This window comes from Lutjanus erythropterus, chromosome 22 (assembly GCF_056507025.1).
Source record: "Lutjanus erythropterus isolate fLutEry1 chromosome 22, fLutEry1.hap2, whole genome shotgun sequence".
In the NCBI taxonomy this organism is placed as follows: domain Eukaryota; kingdom Metazoa; phylum Chordata; class Actinopteri; order Lutjaniformes; family Lutjanidae; genus Lutjanus; species Lutjanus erythropterus.
Window position 1 is genome coordinate 24,257,694 of NC_139338.1, and position 20,701 is coordinate 24,278,394.

At 39.7% G+C, this 20,701-nt stretch overlaps 2 protein-coding genes across 2 annotated transcripts in view; one reads left to right on the plus strand and one right to left on the minus strand.

The window, feature by feature from the left end:
* Nucleotides 1-640: 640 nt before the first annotated feature.
* On the minus strand, nucleotides 641-3,506 carry snrpf (small nuclear ribonucleoprotein polypeptide F). The gene is made up of 4 exons (XM_084710842.1): nucleotides 3,354-3,506; nucleotides 2,326-2,451; nucleotides 1,309-1,373; nucleotides 641-943 (listed from the first exon to the last, which is right to left on the minus strand). The coding sequence occupies exons 1-4, from the start codon at nucleotides 3,354-3,356 to the stop codon at nucleotides 877-879; spliced, it is 261 nt and encodes an 86-aa protein (XP_084566968.1). The 5' UTR covers nucleotides 3,357-3,506; the 3' UTR covers nucleotides 641-876.
* Nucleotides 3,507-8,700: 5,194 nt separating this feature from the next.
* The window catches only part of ntn4 (netrin 4), a 29,750-nt gene continuing 17,749 nt past the window's right edge, over nucleotides 8,701-20,701 (plus strand). The window contains exons 1-3 of the mRNA XM_084710765.1: nucleotides 8,701-9,176; nucleotides 11,767-12,320; nucleotides 18,503-18,781. Of these exons, the coding sequence (XP_084566891.1) occupies nucleotides 9,056-9,176; nucleotides 11,767-12,320; nucleotides 18,503-18,781 (954 nt within the window). The 5' untranslated portion in view covers nucleotides 8,701-9,055. The remainder of the gene's footprint in view (nucleotides 9,177-11,766; nucleotides 12,321-18,502; nucleotides 18,782-20,701) is intronic.

Genomic DNA, 20,701 nt, shown 5'->3' on the forward strand with positions numbered 1-20,701 from the left:
TTCTAAATCTGTGCAAACTGCTGCCCCATAACCGAAAAAAAACTACTTTAAAATGCAAGTCACAACAGAAACATGATGATGAGGTTTCAGCAGTGACAAATGCAACATTTACATCTTACATTTGTGGGAAATTTTTAACCAGGTTATGCAAATTATAAGTATTAAGTGAACTCCATGTCATTCAAAATTTCGTAAGTTTACAAATTCCAGCTGAAATAATTTACTCTACTAAAAGGTCTCTACCAAAACAGTCACAACCAAAAGTTTCAGTTATGACATGACTGTTTTGGTGATGACAAAGTAACAAATGGACGTCCATTTGCATATCAGATCAAATATAACACTTCAAAAATTAAATTAAAAAAAAAAAAAATCTACAATCTTACATGTAAAGAATGACAATAGATCAATAGGCCTTTTTGTATTTATCATTGTGTTTCAATAGTGCCAAATCATGGGAGAGGAAAAATATTTGGAAAATGAAAATGAAGTATTGACAGTACTATTACTACAAATTTGTACCTTAGATGTTATACAACTTGCATGCAAAGACACTTGGATTAAAATGTTTTCCACTCTGACTTTGAAACACTTCTTTAGAATGATCCAGATATCACATGTAAAAACCAGAAGAATCAGGTTTAAGAAAGGGTATTATCATTTATTGTGTCTGTATCACACCGTCACAACATAAAATTGGTCTCACATACGGTAAAAAAGAAAAAAAAAAAATCAAAACGGTTTGAAAAAGAACCAAAACAAGAAAAACACCCAAGCGTTCATTTGCTTCACATGGTGAAAACACAAACACACATCAACTCAGCTACGAGGTACAGTCACACTCAGACAGGGCAACAGGTAGAGTCTTCATCAACATCACTCCCTCATCTCTCCGTCTTCTTCCTCTTCTTCTACACCTCTGATGTACAAAACGTTATTGCATCTGTAGGTATGAAACACACCTGTTAGCACAAACATTACTGCCAGAACTGGCTGCGGGAAAAAGACACAAACACACTGAGTTGATCGTGTTCCTCTGCTACCAAACTGACACCGTAATTATTAACACAGGTTAGTTAAGGTAGTTAGAGATCTTAAGGTTGAAAAAAGCAACTCTCTCTGCATTGTTTACCCAAAAAACAATCTGATTCTGCTTTTGCTTTCCCGACAAAGTCTCTCAAAATCATCAAACTTATCATATATAACTTTGTTCAATAGCAGTAAATCTAAAAATAAGTAATAAAATAAAGAAGCCTCCACTGAACTAGCTATGGAATAAAGATACAGATGTTTAGGTTTACAACTTACCTGATAAGCACTTCACCAAGATGACCTGCCAATGCTCCATCCACGTATTCTTCCGTGTTTGCCAGCTGTCAGGAAAACATGTCAACATAAAAAGGTCAAGCGGCTTCCCCACGAGTCTGTCTGCAGGCCTGATGTCCCAAAGATTTTCTTTGTCTTAGAAATATCTGCAGCAGAAATGTCTGTGTTCTTTTGAATATTAATGGACCTAAACATTCTCTACTTTCATTTTATTGTAGAGAAGACTGATAGCTCTGGATGGATAAACAGCACTAACAAGTAAAAGGAAAAATATGTACTTTTGATTTAGGGGTGAACTGTCCCTTTAAAGACAGATCTGTTCCCTTAAAGGCTGCTTACATTAAGAACAAGTGCTCTGAAGCTTGCAAGGCGTAATTCCTCAGGCATATCGTTTATGATGTGACTTTTTACAGTCAACTTTATCAGAAAAGTTTGTTGAATAAATACAATAAGTCAAAATGCTAACAAAATGTGATAATAGAAGAAATACAAACTGCTTGGTTGACAACTTGATTTATTGTTGGATCATCAATGCCACAAAATCCCAAAAGATTTTAAGTATGAGGTTCTCTCCATGCCCTCAAGGACGGCTCATATCAGGGGTGTTCAATAACGTTTTTAAATATCATTTTTCTACTTCTCGGCCTCTGCTGTGTGTGTGGGAACTGAGCGCACTCAAACACACAGAGGAGAAAAGACAAAGAAGCTATAGTGTTATAACGCTACCATAGATAACAGCAAAACGTGAGAGAGAACTTTCAGCATTGTTTTTCTTTCTTTCCATTTTATGTCTATTATGCCGGTTTCCATCTGATAACCCATAAAGTAGCCTAATCTTTATCTGCAACTGTGCAGAAATACTGGGTTCAAACAGAACGACAAGAAATGCAAAGGGGAAAAAAAAAACTACGCACACTCAAATTATGATTTAGATGTGAAATGCCAATGTTACGAACACAGGTTTTAAACCTCAGTACAGCCAAAGTTGATTGTTCTCACCTGCATATTCATGTACCCGTCAACAGACACCAGGTAGCCCTTGTACTCCATACCCCACTTCAGTTTTACCATCACTGGTTTTCCTGTCAGGCCGTTCAGGAATGGCTTTGGGTTCAGAGGTAAACTCTGAGGAGAAAGAAGAGGGAGGAAGATTATTATACACATCTTATTATAGTGCCCTTTGAGTACATTAGATGGCTACACATATATATTGCAGGGATACACAGTATGCATTCTTTTTTCAGCTGACACAATAACCGTAATTACCTGCTTCTCATGCCTGATTCCAATAATATGGCCAATAATTTCACCTATAATTATAACCTATAGTTTATGCACCTGAGAGAAAGAAAGGCTCAGATGTTGTGAGCAAGGAAGGATACTTTCATTTTTTCATAGCTCCGAACTAATCAAACCAATTAATATAAAGATATGTTGCTGCTATGTTGTAACTGGATGTATAGCTGACTGAAAAAGTGCTGTTGGTGCACCCTGCATCCTCTAGAACACAGCCTGGCCAAGAGTGTGTTCATGGGGAGCGTGTAGTTTACCGTAAACAGCAGGTCAGTGAGGCTGTGTACAGCAACACAAGCAACAATATCTTTGTGGGTATAAACATAAAGCTGGAGGTTTATATGGAGCAAGTTCTGCTAAGTATAAAACGTAGTTTGCTACAAGCATATCCCAGCTAATTCAGAGGATTTAAGAAAAGCTTGGCGTGACTTTCTCTCCACAAACACCGAGCCACACTCAAACAAAGCGCACATAATTTAAATTATATTAAAAAAAAAACTGAATACAACAAACCCACCTTTGTACTGTTTCAGTACAGAAAGTTTTCACACTACACTGCCTGTGTGTGTAAATGTGAGGAATTCATTCATTCACTTGCTCTAAATCATGAATGAGAAGCTAACACAGCTAATGCTAACTAGCTAAAAGGCTACTATGTTTGCGCGGCGAAAACGACAACAAATTCACAAAACATCTACTGAGATAACAAATAAACATTAGTAAATCATACTCACCATTTCTGCTCTGTTTTATTCTGTTTAATTCTGTTTGTAAACGGGTGAATTTTTATGACTTTTTGTCACAATAACGTTTGCACTTCGTAAAGCAGCACACGCTTTGCCGCCGAGCAGGAAGTACAACACTTTGACCTCAGAGGAGTCTTCACGTTTTTTCACAGCGCCGCCTGGTGGTCAGAGATTCACACCGCAACGCAAAGAAATCAAAGTTATTTTACTGAAGGAGGCGTTTAACTTAAAATACTCCACTACTGAGGAGCCGGGGGAAATAATTAATCTGTAAAAGAATAAGAAAATATATAAATATAATAATATATAATATAATATATAAAGACAAATGACAAATTATTAAATAATAATTATAAACATTTTCATTTATTTTCACATTTATTTGTTCATTTATTTCTGAATGTTATTATTACAATAATATTTATATATTTTTCAGCAATATTCGTTTCCTTTTTGCGTAGGATTTACTCTATTCTATGCATTAAATTTAAATATAATGTCATTTATTTATTTTATCCATTTATTTTACTTTTCCCTATGTGTCATTCAAGAAAATACTATTTTAAAAAACTAAATCAATAGAGAATCATTTATTGTTCTTTATATTTCCACATTTATTTTCTTATTCCTTTACAGATTAGAATTTTGCTGTTGTAGTTGGTTGAGGTGGAACTGTATTTTGCATCAGACTGCAACTGTTTTTTTTTTTTAATATTATGAATCAATCTGCTGATTATTTTGTGAATTAACTGTTCGATGCTAATAAACAGAAAATAGTGCTGTCACAATTACCCAGAACCCAAAGTGACATCTTCACAACCAACCAACAGTCCAAACCTCAACATTATTAAAAGTAAATTAAAGCAATTAGAAGGAAAAGCAGTAAATCTCTAACTTGTCCTGTTTCCTATGGAATTAACTCATCAATTATCAATAAATCATTTCATGTCAAGCTGTGACAACTTAAAGGGATAGTTCAGATTTTTATCTATAGAGCAGGTGTTGTACAAACAAGTTCAGATCAGGGCAGACAGAGAGATTGACAGTGAAGCTGAATATACATCAGAGGGAAAAAAAAATATAATTTAATTGGCTTATTACAAATCTCAAAAGAATGTCCTTTGAAGCATGTCAGTATGTTGCAAGAGGGAGTGATATAAAGTAACACAAGGTCACTCTGAAGTGGAGTTATATGAGGTATTTGTCCTTAATCAGCTTATTACCTGCAGTAGATGGTGATCAGTATGTCTCCAGTTTGGAGAAGGAGAGAGGAGAACCAGTGAAGGAGCAACGTACTGCACTCTCCTGCACGCTGCACTGGAGTTATATTATAGTAACGTTAATATCATGTGCAGTTTTATACTCATAGACAATATTACTTTTTTATTACTTTGCCAATATTAATTTCAATGCCACTGTCAACACAACTTTTCCTGTTTTACTTTATTTCAAATTTTCCCTCATTATTCTGTTAAGCACTGTTTTTTATTTATACACATTATATTTTCTATTTGATTTTATACTCCATTGTTTAATTCTGTTACTCTAATTTTGGATCAATCTCTAGCACAAGAATATCCTTTGGGGTTAAAAAAGTTTTATTTTATCTTATAATGCTGTAGACAGGGTCAGCTGCCAGACGTATGTCAGCCACCTAAAAAAAAAAATAAAAAATTAGTATCAGTTTATGCATACACTGTATTTAGAGTATTTTCACCACCTTGCCCTGCCGTCAGACAGCCTTTTTTGACATGAAACCGCCATTAAATGAGCTAAATATCACTTTCTCTAAACCAGCCAAACTCCATTCGCAAAAAGAGTAATTTTATTTATTTTTAACACAATAGCTGCTGCCTCGTTAGATTAGTATTTTTGTGTTACTGTGTGACTTTGATGTTTTAAAAGATTATTTCCACATTGCCAAAATCACAATTTAACACAACAAAGTAACTGATTGAGGCAGCAGTTGACCAGCAACTCCTGTGTTCTGAAGTAAAATTACTAATTTTTCCTATGGAGTTTGGTTGCTTTGGAGAGAGCGATATTTGGCTTACATAACGCTGGTTTCAGATCGGAAAAGGGTGTCTAATGGCAAGGTAAAGGAGTGAAAATATTCTAAATACAGCGTACACTTAAACTGATACTAGTTATTTTTTAATTAATTAAATAATTATCCATTTACTGTACTGACAAAGGATAAGTACCTCATTTGAACCCACATAAAAAAACAGAATTATCCCTTTAAAACAACCATATTTTACTTTTTGATGTGTGTTATTCCATCTTACAGCATAATAACATGCTTGAAAGGACATTCTTTCAAAATTTGTCATGAGATCACTGTCCAAACTAAATTAAATAAATCTTCCTCTGAATTATATCCAGCGTCGCTGTCAATCTCTCAGTCTGCCCTGATCTGAACTACACTGTTTGTGCAACACCTGCTCTGCAGAATATTTCACTTTAATATGAACATTGCCAAAGAACCGTTCAGTAATTGAAAACTGACCTGTTTAGGAGCAAAAAAGTGAATGACTGTCATATCTGGGTCACGCCGCCTCTCTGTCTGGACAGCTATTTCTCTCCGGGCACAAACAGTCTGAAGATTTCGCTCATTTTTCTGCGCTGAAGCGTTCAACTGTTACTAAAGCATCTGACAAGTTCAAACCTGATACTTTGAATAAAACTAACATCTGACTTCCTACAGTAAAGGTCTGGGTTCTGACAGAAAGTTCCTCCGAAATTGCACCGGAGCTTTTCTTTGCATGTTTGAAATACCCGTGTCCTTACATCATTTAGCCTATTTTTCTTCCCTCGCCTTCCGAGCTGCCCTCCGTGTAATTAACCAATCTGTCAGTCAGTCGCCGCGTCAGTTACGGCATGATAACAATGTGAGTTGTGGGCGTGTGATGGGACTGCGAGGGTCAGGCCAGAGAGGCGTCCGGGGGGGTGACACCGGCCCCCGATGACTTTCGTACCACTTAAGATTCCTTGTCAGAAAGTCAAACAACCAAAAACAGATGAATAACGACCCTAGAGATACAAAAACAACCACAAAAAGAAAAACTGGTGCAACTGTGCAAGTCACTTCAAATTAAGACGATTTAAAAGGTGTTTTTGTCTGGGACTAGTTATGGGCATTTTGATATTTATTCATTTTATCTTGATGATGCCTGAACGCCGGCGAGTAAAGAAGAGCCGAGTCCGGAAAACTTCAAATATCAGCTCATGTGGTATCCAAAAAGGTCAAAGGTCACAAACGCAAATTCAGTGTGACATCATAATGTTTCTGAATCCCAGAGGTCCATCAGCATACAGTTATAAATGAGCACAAAAGAAAATGATCCTGATCGGTCCAGTAATATTTGAGACTAACGCCGGATGAGCTGTGGATCCAGTGATCACACACACACACACACACACACACACACACACACACACACACACACACACACTGACTGCACCAGTACGGAGAGAACAAAGCGAACAGGTGAGATAGTTTCATTTGGCTCACTGCTTATTGGACACGGGTCAGATGCACAGAAAGCAGGTCATGGTCCGATTACACAGCAGACAGAGAAGCCAAAGCCATGCTGTGTTCAGTGGAGCTTGACCCAAAACGGGCCGGAGCGGAAAGAACAGGTTTCCAACATCAGTTTCCTTCCACAAACGTTCCCGTTCTTCTTCTTTTTTTTTAAAATTCTGTTCCATCACTGAGCACAGGGGGGCACACTGCAGCCTGCACACTGTCGCCTCGTACCGTTCCTGCAGCCTGGAACACAAGCCGAAGTTAATAAAGTTGATGTAGTTCAAAGTTAATTTTTCACTTATGAATGCATTTATCTTTTATTTTTTTGTGGGTGATTTAGCAGCCGCCGTCAGGACCGGACAGCAGGCCTCATGGGAATCAGAACTGGAATTAAAAAAGCTCACAGTTTACTGGCTCGCATATTTCGTTGGTTTTGTTTGGACAACAACAATTTTGTCAACAAAGGCCGCCGCCGGGTTCAGCCAAGCAACCAGTTGGCGTAATTCGAAGTGCGTCAGCGGGCATCACTTTGTGCATGTGTGTGTGTGTGTGAACACTTTCTCCATCCAAAGCCAATTACTCAGTAATGTGGATGTGAGCACTCGTTTACTCGACTACACATGGTCCGTACAGGGGGTCCCAAAATTCAGTCATGTCATGGACTCCTGGTATTAAGATGAAAGTGGTGAATATTCCTTTAAAACGGCACTTATTTCCACTTTATGCCACTAAACTTAATGTGGGGTCAAAGGTCACAGCCACTGCAGCATGAGCCATTTCTGAATAATAATTATAAATGGAACATGATCAACCTTTTGATGCTTTAATGTGTAAAAATCACCTCAATACTGCAGCTGGAACTGATGGAACTAATTTATTTACTTTATACACTGAGGAGCTTCATCTATGGTAATTTATTTATTATATAGTTATTAGCAGGGGTGAGAGTAACTAATTACAAATATTCTAATTACTGTATTTTAGTAGTTTTTTGGGTACTTGTACTTTCATGAGTAGATTTTCAAGTCTGTACTTACTTGAACTATTACATAATGTAATGTACTTAGTTACTTTTAAAGTCATAATTGAGTACTGAGTACAATTAGAATTAATATCCAAACGTTTCATCTGTATTTTAGTAGCCAGTAAGGTTGTATGATCGCAAACAGCTTGGAACAGGGATGTTATCAATTATTCATTAATTGACCAGCTGCCGTTTGGAATTTGACCAATTTAAAATGTGTTAACCGATATTTAATCTATAGTTTAGAAAGTGTGGTAAATGCACCTCATCTGTTGAACGAGGAAACTTAAAATGACCAAAAGAACATGTTGTATATCTTATAAATGATTAAACTTTTAATCGATTATCTATTGTAAATCGGACAAACTGGTTTGATTGAATGCTGCTATTGATGATTCAATAAATGTCAACGATTAAAAAGTAACAGATACTCTGAGTAGTTTTTGACAAGAATATTTTGTACATTTACTGAAGTACTTTTGCTTGTAATTGAGTAACACTGTAGTAATGTAACAGTATTTGTACTTGAGTACAGATATTCAGAACTCTCTCCACAAAGTACACAAAAACTTTGAATTGAAGTTAAGTAGATTTTTAAATGAGCTCATAAAGGAATATTTAAGTAAAGAACAAGTGGCTCAGACTTTTCTGGGATACTTTGCTCCATCCATGCAGCTTTGCAGCGCAACTGTAAATGTTCCTTTAAGTGAGAGAAAAATGTGGAGGAGAAAGAGGCGGAGCTGCTGCTGCTGCTGTCACTACACTCTCCTCTCCGTGTCGGAGCTCCTGTAGAAATAGATGTGCGGAGCTGCGGGAGCGGAGCGAACAGCAGCGGGAGCAGCAGCTCAGCACTGCGGGGACATGAAACACGCTGCAGCTCCTCCACCACCACCACCGTCAGCAGCAGACGAGCTGAGCTTCATCTTCTCCTCCTCCTCCTCTTCCTCCTCCTCTTCTTCTTCTCCTCTCCTCTGTCAGCGGGACATCAACACTCACCGTCCGGGACCATCATGGTGTTTCTTTGTCGCCTTATTGGACCGCAGCTGAGTGAAAGAGAAAGTCCACACTGGATTTGAACCTACGCACTTGTCTTGTTTTCTGTTCTTTTATTTTTTTTTTTTTATTTTGCACCCGTGGATGAAATCTTTGAATAACTCCCATTTCCTCCATCTTCCTCTCACATATTTTGGATTATTCCTGCCACGAGGAGATATGTTGATTGTATTTGTGCTTAGTCTGGCCGTGTTGTCAGATGCAGGTTAGTGTTTTGTTTTTGTTTTTTTTGTTTGTTTTTACATGAAACATCCTTTTGTCAGAGTTTATGTCACTGGTGCAACAATGTGCTGGACAAGTGCAGCAGCACAGAACTCCATTCAATTTTTAGGCGATTTAATTTCTGATTAAAGGAGCTGCTACTCTGGATTTCTGACACATAATTACACACTTATTAAAAGTTTAGAGTTTATTCCAAAATCATAAAGTGAATTAACAAACTCCAGTGTCTGTATTATCCTCTATGAGACACAGAACAGTAGGAGAATATATATGAGCCTCATTGTTGTTAAATGCAGCAGTTTTGGATGGAAGTTTTGTATTGAAAACATAAAAGTTGAGATTTATCTTTGAATTCACATGTAGATCAAATTTATGTACATCCAAGTTCCTATAAAACTAATTATAGTTTAATTAAACATATTTTACTCTGGGTTATTTTTGACCAAATATTGCATCAATATTGTAGAGATGACTATTGGTGCTTTCTCAAAATATTAACACTAAGATTTTGACAAATAGTCAGCAGTAATGTGGATAAAATGACTACGTAGGTAGAGAAAAATAATAGAACTATGTGATATTACTGTAACACAGACTTTAAAACCCTGGAAAAGACAACACTTATGTCATATCACAATATAACAATATTCACAATCTAAGATGATATCTAGCCTCTTATCATGATATCAATATAATATTGATATATTGCCTCTAGTTATTAGGGCTCTGTATTGGCAAGAATCTGGCGATATGACACATATCATGATACAGGGGTTACGATTCAATATATTGCGATATATCGCGATACTGCAAGCAAGGCGATATATCACTATTTCTTATTCTAATTTTAGGAAAATTGTCATAGTATAAATAAACACTGCTCTATGCATAAAATTTGAGTTAAAAAAGTTTACTTTTTTATGCAAACAGAAATGTAAAGCTAGATAACAGCACTGCTGTCGAGCAGTCGGGGTTTTAAACACAACACAAAATGAAGCATTTCACAAATTTCTGCATGTATCATGATTGATTCTGCATGTATCATGATTAGAGCTGCAACAATTAATCGATTAGTTGATAACTATTTTGACAAGTGATAAATCATTTGAGTAATTTTTTAAAGGAAAAAAGAAAATTCTCTGATATCAGCTTCTTAAATGTGAATATTTTCTGTTTTATATGACAGTAAACTGAATATTTTTTGGTTTTGGACAAAACAAGACATTTTAAGACGTCATCTTCGACTTTGGGAAACACTGATCAACGTTTTTCACCATTTTCTGTCATTTTATAGACCAAATAACTTATCGATTAATCAAGAAAATAATCTACAGTGGAAATAATGGTTAGTTGCAGCACTAATTTACTCTCTTAGGTGTTAGTTTACATCCTAATGGGGGAATAAAAAATAGATGATCATATAGTTTTCTGTCTGTCTCACCTCCACCAACAGTAACTCTGATTTAAAACTTCCATAAAAGGATTAAAAAAAAAAAAGTTTATTAATTCAGGCCCTATAAGGTGTAATTTGAGTCTGGATCTGTGACATGAAAAACATAAGAGAGCTGCAGGTTTCAGGCTGAGATAATAAATCCACGTTGGAAGATGACACTGTGGCCCTCGGGGGGTTGCAGAGCGTCTGGGAGGCGTCTGAATGCTGCTCATCCTCCCCGAGCTGCCAAACTTTATCTGTGTTAGAGTCCACGCTGGCTGCAGTCTGAGGCAGGCAGGTGCACAATGCCTCTATTATCCCTTTTGCATAACATTTCCGATCGAGGTAAATCACTTGACTTGTGTACACACACACACACACACACACACACACACTGAGTCACTCTTACTGTCAGCTCGCCCACTCACTAAAACACTGAACTCTGAAAAATGGGCAAAGTCCCAGCTTCTTCAAAAGCTCCAAACATGCTCGGAAAGTTGAATTTCTAGGGTCAAAGCGGTGCATAGACTGCTGACTAAGAAGACATTTTATTGGTTATTGGTCAATTATTAGACTCATCTCAAAGTCATTGGCTTAGATGGACGTTCTTTCATTTTCAGGATTTATCGTGCTGTTGAATCTGCCATCAGTTGCATTTTAACCCTTTCACATCACATCTCCAGTCATATTGTGCACCAATGTAACAATATATGTTAATAAAGATATTCCCCTTGGGAGTTGGTGGAGTTTATGGAAAATCACACTTGACTGAATGTGAAAGGTGTAGCTTATACTGACAAACTTACAAATAATTGTCACCCGGCTCTGGAGCATTTGAGCTTCTTTACCCTCACTGTTTTGTTTTTTTCAAAGCAGCAGTTTCAGTAAAAAAAAAACAAAAAAAAACAGTCCATGACGAGTCAGCTGGTTACTGGATCACTGTAGCTGTAGTTGAACTTTCAAAAATCCTATCTGTATACTTCTATAGTTGTGTGATTTGGGCAAACTGACCCTTTAAACTGAGGTATGATAAGTGGGACACCTCGCCAAACACCTGTCATTCCTTTGCTTTTGTCTATAAAGCTGTTATGTCACTTCAGCTCATGTGTAAACTCTTTTGTCTCGCCCTCCGTCCCTGCAGGTCTGTCGGTGGAGGTGTTTCGAGCAGGTGTGGCGCCTCGCTGTGAGAGCCGGGCCTGCAACCCCCGCATGGGTAACCTGGCTCTGGGTCGTCGGGTCCTGACGCAGACCGTCTGTGGCAACAACGGCACCGAGCTCTACTGCTCCTACTCCGACCCCAACGCCAACCTGGCCTGCAGCTCCGCCAAGTGCGCCAAGTGCAACGCCGGCCTGCCCCTCCTGTCCCACCTGGCCGGGGCCATGTCCGACTCGTCCTTCCGGCACCCCAACACCTGGTGGCAGTCGGCCGAGGGGGTGGAGTCTGAGACGGCACAGCTGGACCTGGAGGCGGAGTTCTACTTCACGCATCTCATCGTAGTGTTTCGCTCGCCGAGGCCTGCTGCCATGACCCTGGAGCGGTCGCAAGACTTCGGGAGAACGTGGAAGATGCTGCAGTACTACGCCAGCAACTGCAGCGACGCCTTCGGGCTGGAGGAGGGAAAGGCAGGCGCGGGACGGGACGGGGCCACCTGCACCTCCAAATACTCGGGAGCATATCCCTGCAACCGTGGAGAGGTGAGGGCGGAGCTTCATGTCTCTCACCTTTTACATCATTAACATATTTTCTTGATCATATTTGACTGAATAAGTATGTGTAATGTGAAGCAATAAATGACAAACCTACAGATTATTTCCTGACTCTGGAGCATTTTAGCATCTTTTCATTTTTTAAATTTTCTACACCCCAAGTTTAATGTGTTGGTTCACTTTTGTCAGCACTTCCAGACACGTGAAGTCGCTGTCTTCAACAAAAAAAACTCTCAAAACCACCAACAACAGACAGAAAAAGTTAGTTTAAAGTTGTACAGTAATGTGTAACATAATTTGATTGAGTGCTGAAAAAAGGAGCTGGTATCAAAGTCAGGGTATCGGCATCAGTATAGAAAATTTTTAACGATACCCGGCTGTGACTGAATGTGTTTTTGGGTTATGGCAATATTTTTACCAACCTTAACAGCTTTATAAATTGAATACATGTCAAGGTGCTGACCGCAACTGACCAAAAAAACTGATTTTCACAGCAGGAACCTGTCCTGAGGGACCAGGAACCTTTTGAGGAACGTCAGGGTCTAAATAAAGTTTCAATGACATTATTTTACCCCAACAAAAAAGTCCCTGCCTTGGGGGGGGAAGTACTTTCCAACGAAAGGAACTTTGGCAGTGGAGCTAGCAGTGCTGAACGTTTCTACCTGGCTGAGTTCTCGCAGCATTTTATTTCAGCCACTGTTTTTAAAAATCTGAGAGTTACAGCACGGTAAAATCATATTTCACACGTGTTACTTTGCCTTTTCTCTTCATATTTCTTGGCTACCTGCCAGAGGTGCTTTGGGTGATCAGATTTGTTTAAAGTCTTGGTTGAATTCCCACCATTTCTCTCAATCCAAACACGGTCAGATGGCCCAGAGCGCAGGTTAACGCAGGTGGAGAGGAGGGCGGATACGCACCTGCAGAGAAACGCCGGAGGGGGTGACAGAACGTTTCCTGCTTTCCTCCTCTATGAATGAACCGCTAACAATGTCATATAAATACATGCCAGGTATGACAGGTTAACCGTGCCACAGACGGAGGCTTTTTCCAACGTGCGCCCTCTCCATCATTGCGCCTCCGGCCGGAACAAATTCAGCTCTTTCTGCGCTAAGTCACGCAACACGCAAGAGTCATACGGCGGCGTTCGCACACTGAGCAGAATGAAAGCGGAGCGCAGCCAGGTGGGGGAAGCTCTGCGAGTGTGCGTGTGTGTATGTGCATGAGTGAGTGTTTAATAGGCGTACTTTGACTGGAGCACGAGAGGGCTTCCTGAAGTCCATTGATGTTTAATTGAAGCAGTGTGTGTCGGGGGCTGCTCTGCAGATGTGTGTGGAGGCGCATGCCAAGCGTGGTGCTGCTCCTGACTCCCTGCAGTGCTGCTCTCATATGTAATGTGTGTTTACGCCCTCTTTGATGGGCTCCGACTCCCTCCAACTACTCCTGCCAGGTGTTAGGCACTTATTCTGCTGCTGTACCATAAATCTTTCTCTATGTTCTCCAGCTGCGTTTATTTGTGCATGTTTGAATCTAAGAACTGAGAAATGTTCCTTTTTTGTTCATTTATTGCACGATTTTCGCTCCACCTTTTGTGCACGAAGGTGTGAAAATAGGTTCTTCTTCTTCTTCTTTTCCTTTTTTTCTCTCTCTGCCTCACACACTGGTTTCCGTTTGCCTCAGCCACCTGTGCTGAGAGTTTGACCTCCGCCCTCTAACCTCTCAACCGGTGACCCAGAGGTTAACAGAGGTCAAGTAGCGCTCTGACAGACCAGCTGCTGCTGCTCAGCTGTTCACACTGTTTCTGCTTCTGTGTGTTTGTGTTGTGACTGTACATCACCTATAACGACAGTTTAAAGGTCCAGCGTGTAACATTTACAGGTATTTATTGGCAGAAATTGATTGTTATAATAATAATATAGTATTCATAAATATGTTTTCATTGGTGTAAAATCACCAGAAAAAAAGAATTGTGTGTTTTGGTTGTGATTGTATATCACATGTAATGACAGTTTAACAGTCTGCGGCTGGTGCAAGGTGATGAAAACAAAACCTTATGCGCTCTAATATGTCTATAAGCATGGACCAAATAATGAAAATTATTTCATATTAATTTCTGCAGTCCAGCTTTCAGTTGCATCTTGTGGCTGTTTTTCTTCACTCCTCTATGACAATAAACTAAATATCTTTGGGTTGTGGAAAAAACAAGGCTTTTGAAGGCGTCATCTTCGGCTTAGGGAAACATTGATCGACTTTTTTCACAATTTTCTGACAAACAGCTCACTGATTAATCAAGAAAAGAAGCGGCAGGTTAATCAACTATGAAAATAATCAGCAGCCCTTCTTATTTTAAGCCTTATTTTGGGCTAATAAAGGGAAGGATTAGCCTCGAAAACATAACTTCAACAACAACATGTACTGAAATATTTAAATAACCTATCACCTGACTGATAACTTGATTTATAGTTGGCGTGTGTGCGTGTTGTTGGCTCGTCGAAGGATTTGGGGGCTCGTCCAGTAGCTGGGAGCGATAACAGGGAGCAGGTCTTCTCAGCTTTCTGCCTCTCTTCTTTCTCATGCACACATGAAAGCAAGTCATCTCTTCCGTGTTCACCTGTAATGTGGGGAAAAGGTGGTGTGTGTGTGTGTGTGTGTGTGTGTGTGTGTGTGTGTGTGTGTGTGTGTGTGAGGAGAGTACGCAGGACTCCTTGTCTTATTTATGAGGTCAGCCGGGCTGGAAGAATGTGAGTGTTTGTTGTAGAGACTGACCTCCTTAGGGAAGAGAGAGAGACAGACTGGCCTACAGACACACACACACACTCATTCTCTTTTCCACAGTTCCTTGAGCACACACACACACACACACACACTTGTCCATGCCCTTTCAGATAAACACATACAGTCGGCTCTCCTCTCCGTCTGTCTGCTGGGAAGGAAGTGCCGTTGCTCTGATGGATGTTGGTACTGTTGGCTAGACACCCATCCCCCCCTCTCTGTTTCCCTCTCCGTCTTTCTCCTTCCATCAATGCCCATTGTGCCTGTTTACCAGATTACAGTCCACAGTGCTTTGATGGAATTACGCCTGTTAAAGCCAGACTTACTTTATTTTTCTGCCTGAAGTGGATGCATGGCCCTCAGTGAACCCGCTGCCTCAGGATTCAGAGAGACGACATTAAAATGACGCTCGGTAAGCCTGAAATTTGTTAAATATACTCAACAGAAATGTGCGTGAAACACTTTTGTTTTTGCTCCATTTTTTTCTGAGTGTTAGTAAAATATATAGGACTTCTTCTATGTACACAAAAGCTTTATTTCTCTCAAATTTGTTGATGAACCAGTTTGTTCCTGGAAAGTCAAAGGCATGACCCGCCCTAATCTACCTCTGATTGGCTTATCCTGACAGTTTTATCCTAGCTCTTACCAATCACTGCTCAAGCCTAAACCTAACCAACCTAACCAATGAAGGCAAGGTCACGACTTTGCCATCCTGGGGGAAAAAACTGGTGTCTGTAGCACTTTGTGAAAAAGCCATAGTTCAGTCTTTTTTCAAAATAAAACTGCACATTTTAGCGTGTTGTTTTATTGTGACACACCTGTGCAATAATCATGCTGTTTAATCAGCATCTCTATAAAGAAAAAGTTCAGATTTTAACAAAATTTGATAGAAATAAATGTTTTGTGTGCACAGGGGACGTCTTGGATCTTTTACTCAAGCTCATGAAAAATGGGCGCAAAAAACAAAAGTTTGCGTTTATATTTTTGTTGAGCATATTTTTGAAAGCAGGTGTAAAACTTTTTTCACCTGTGTGTTTTCAAGACTCCATCTTGTCGCTGTTGTTTTTCCCATCCTCCACAGAGAAAAATGCTCAGCAGTGACAGTGAGAGATTTAGTTTAAAACAGCAGATGTTACTGCAATTTCAGTTACAGTTAAATGTTCCCTGCGGAGTTTTCTTGTAAACAAATGCCAGTATAAATGTTTATAGTCAGTGTTTCTCTCCAAAACACATGCCTGTATCCTTAAGACCCAACGAACCTGATGAATGCATTTCCTTTCTCACAAAACATTCGCACAGTATTTTGAAAAATAACATTGTGCAGCCTGGATCATTAACTACAAAACCCAAGAGCAGCCAATTATGTTTTTTTAATGCCGTTAACTCGTGATCACAAGTTGTCGGGGGGGTTTTGATATCTCGAGATAACAAAGCTCGATTTCTCATGATAGTAGGCTAATTTTAAATTATCTTGAGAAAACAAAAGTCCAGTTTCTCTAAATAACAAAATAACAAACTTATGAAAATGACTTTTGTTTGATCACACCTGATTTCAGCCCTCAGAAGGCTTTTTTGTTTAATTTTTTGTTGCGTAAAGGATTCCTCGACGCTGATGTTTGTGTGCATGCCAGTGTGGTTGTGTGTGTGTGCTGGTGTTGCCGTGGTGTCACCGGGGCTGTCGCAGGCCTTTTGTGCATCCCTGAGTTATGTGAAGCTGCATCTCCGTCCCCGTCTTTGTCTGGCCCTGCTCTCCGTGCTCTCCCGCGGACCGGCGCCCCTCGTCCTATTTGTCGTGTTCTCTTAATTGTCGCCCACAATGCCGCGACCCCGCGACCTTTTCCAACAACAGGGAAATTAATAGTGCTCCTCCCATCACACCCTGGGCCAGTCATCCAGCCAATGAGGGAGCCGCACGGGGGCTCTGCTTGCATCTCAACCAAAGTTTTCAACCGAAGAAATCACACTCGCACACATCAACACACACACTACTCATCCCATGATATCAGTGACAACACACACTGTGTAAAGAGACACGCTGCAAACACACATTTCTTTCACAGCGAGAGTTGGGGCAGACACCAACTTTTTCACCCTGACAACAGCAGCGGTGTTGGTTGCCAGTGGCAGCAGTAGCCATGGCGATGGCAGCCTATAAAGGGATCTTCGATTTGAAGGATGTCCAGGGACCAGACAGGGTAAAGAGGGAGAGGGGAGGGAAGGAGGGAGGGAGGGAGGGAGAAAGGTTGGGTGCACTCATTTAAGGACACCCCGCACCCTCGTGGTCACGTGAGGACGTAGTCAATGACGGCGGGGTGTAAGGTCGTAGTTTAGAGCACAAATGATACCAAAACAAACCTCCATTAACATGACAGATGTAGTGACAAGAGTAGTACCCATGAACCTGATTGTGTCTGTGAATGCACCCGTCTAATCCCACTAAATCATGAAGTGGGTCTGCAGGAGAGAACAGCGTCCCGTCTTCTCTATAAAGAATTTTATTATCCTTTTCAGTAATTAAAAGACATAAAGCAAAAGTCAACCAAAGGTGGGGAAAACCATAAATTCAAACCACTACAAAACCATTCTGCCTTCTGAAGGGAGAAATAAGGATACCGTATGTTCAAAGTAAGGCTACATATATCACTTCAAATGTTAAAAGATTCAAAAACAATGGAAAGTTGTCTTCACAAGCCTAAAGAAAAGTCCTCAAACTGCCACATTTATGCGTCCAGCAGTCCAAAAACTCGTCCACCAAAACGCTATATCTCTTTTATTTTGAAAGGGAAACATAAAGTGTTGAGTTTGCATTAAGAGCATAATGGGGCGTAAACTTTAATGGGGCAAACAGGAGTTGATCAAAACGAGGCTTTGTACTAAAATATAGAAGGGACGGCCCACAAGTCCATTGTTTTGTCCCAAAATACAAATGTTATTTTTTTATGGTGTTTGCACCATCTTCTGTCAAGAACATGGTGGTTTATGTTGTTCGGCTAAATGCCATTTTTGTGCTGAGTCATAGTTTTAACCAAGAGTGAGGTGACTGCTAACATTTCTTGACCTCTGCTGTATTTTGCAACTTTATTTTATAGTTTTTGTTGTCTTTTTTATTCCCGTGGTGCTTGTCATTGGTTGAGGAAATGTGTTGTGTTACCCTTGGTGAACCAACAAAAACAGGTCTGTGACCCATTTTGGGTCCTAAGTTTGGGAAAAGCTGGATTTACCATTTCATGTATCATCATGTATTTTGGAAAAACTAAGATCTTGTCAAAAAAGATCTTGTCTTGGTTATCAAATTCCTTTATATTTCTTGCTAATCTTGTAAAATATCAGGAGGTTAAACAACCACCACATGAATTATTCGCCATGAAATGTGACAGCAGATCTCTTTCTCTGGCTAACAGGTGATCTACCGAACCCTCCCAAAGTGGGAGTCCCTGGATCCGTTCGGGGCGGAGGGCCAGCAGCAGCTGAGGGTGACCAACATCCGAATCCGACTGCTGAAGCGTCAGCCGTGCCCGTGCCAGGCCAAAGACCTCGCCGCCGCGAATGAAGCCCTTCCCACCCAACACTTTGCCATCTACGACCTGATCGTGAAGGGAAGCTGCTTCTGTAACGGACACGCCGAGCAGTGTGTTCCTGCACCGGGGTACCAGCCAATCAGAGACCGGACCAACCACGTGGTAAGAGAGTACCATAAAACATTGCAAAAAAATTTCCAATGCAAATCAGCTTGTTGCTGTGACACCGATGAGCCACTCCTCTTCAGTCTGTTTTGTTTTGACATTTCTTTCTACTCTGCGTGGGCCGACTTTTCACTTGTTCTGAGGAAATTAAGATTACAAGGCTTGATACTTAGAGGCTAAATGACTTTGTGTTGGCAGTCGTCTTAATAACAGACTAAAGGAGGGGTGGCGGTGGCGGATCACCTTTCTGTCTCCCGCTTCCTCTGTTCCTCTGACTGCGAAGATAAACAGCTGCCTTTCCGCTGATAACAAACCCCAGAGATGTGGATATTGATTAAACGGGGGCTTAATGGCGGCGTTGATGTGCGTGTGTGTGTTGATAAAGGTGTGATTCTGTGTTTTTCCTGGAGAGCGGGGCCCCAATCACAACCATCTCCACAAACTGACTTTGAAGCCGAGCGTCTGTCCTGCTGCAATCAGCGAGGCTCGGCAGGGAAAGTGAGAGTCAACGAGGAGTTTCCTTCACAGCAAAGACGTTCAGACAGATTAACAATAGTGCTGCGGTAGTAAAGCACGACTGATGCTGGAATGTGAGGCTGATAGCGACTGAAATATTTGGAAGAGTTTGGGAAAAACAGATAACAATATCTGACTGTTCAGCCAACACTCATTTTTCTACATAAACACCAAACAAAACAAACATTCTTGATACGGATCTCGTGTTTTTTCAAAGATCTTTACCGTGACGAGCACTGAAATGAAAACTGAAAACAGCTAGTGCTCCTCACTTGTTCTCAACTGTCCCTTTGGCATTTCTGTACTTAAATCTCTTGATAGACTTACTTAACAGAAAATACAGATAAAATATATTTGTGATGAGCTAAGAGATAATACTGACCTTTAAATTAGATATCAGTCAGATAGAATTGTTGTTCACCTCTAAAATGATAAATCCATATGTGTCCATTTAGTTGATTCTGCACTTTTTGTTTGACAGGTGTTTTATAGTTTTTTAGTGCTCCAGGAGGAAGATTTTACAACCTGACAATATCAACATTTTGGAAAAGACAATTTTTTGAGTCATGCTAATTAGTAATTAGCATGCTAACATGTTAAACTAGGTTGACTGTTGCTAAACAACAGCATGTTAGGATTGTCTTTGTGAGCCTGTTAGCATGCTAATGTGTGCAGTGCTAGTTTATGTTAACAGAAAAATATGGCATGTATTGTATTTTGTTATGGAAAATAGGCTGTATGTAAAATACTTCAACACCTACATGTGACTGAATATTTTTTGTCATGCTAGCAGCTATGATATAACACTCTGGTTTATTACCCCGCAAAACAGATGACTTTCCTGTTAGCTTCAGTTGTACTTTGTTTACTTTTAATTAGCAAATGCTAGCATGCTAGCACGCTAAACTAAGACTCCTGAACTGAAAACAGATGTTTAGCCTAAAGACCCGCATGTTAGCATTGTCGTTGTTAGCATGCTAGTATGCTTATGTTAACATTAGCTATGTTATAGGCTGGGTAATGATGGTTTTAAATTCATTGTTAACATTTTTATGTTTTTTCGCTTTCTATTTTATTTCACATACTGTAAGTCATTTACTTCTCAAATAGTGCTCCATGGGCGTTAAAAGTTTTCAGATTCATTCATTTAAATTATCATGATGTTACTATTTATTTAATGAGTAGATTACATTCTAATCTGACAATTTATAACTCAATCAATCTGCATCAAATTATTCCATACATAACCTACATTAGGGGGTCCTTAGTATCTTGTAAGGGATCCTTGGCTGAGAAAAAAATGAGAACCTTTAATTAAGGACATGAGACTTATCAGATCTGTAAAGTTCTCTGACAAGCAGCTGAAAAAAACTCATATTTTACCCTGATATGAAAGAGAGA

What these genes read in the sequence shown, in the direction of transcription:
- snrpf (XM_084710842.1), bottom strand. An exon ending in ACGGGTACATGAATATGCAG is followed by an intron (nt 1,374 to 2,325) that starts GTGAGAACAATC and finishes TTTTCCTGACAG; the next exon opens with CTGGCAAACACGGAAGAATA. An exon ending in CTTGGTGAAGTGCTTATCAG is followed by an intron (nt 944 to 1,308) that starts GTAAGTTGTAAA and finishes TCATACCTACAG; the next exon opens with ATGCAATAACGTTTTGTACA.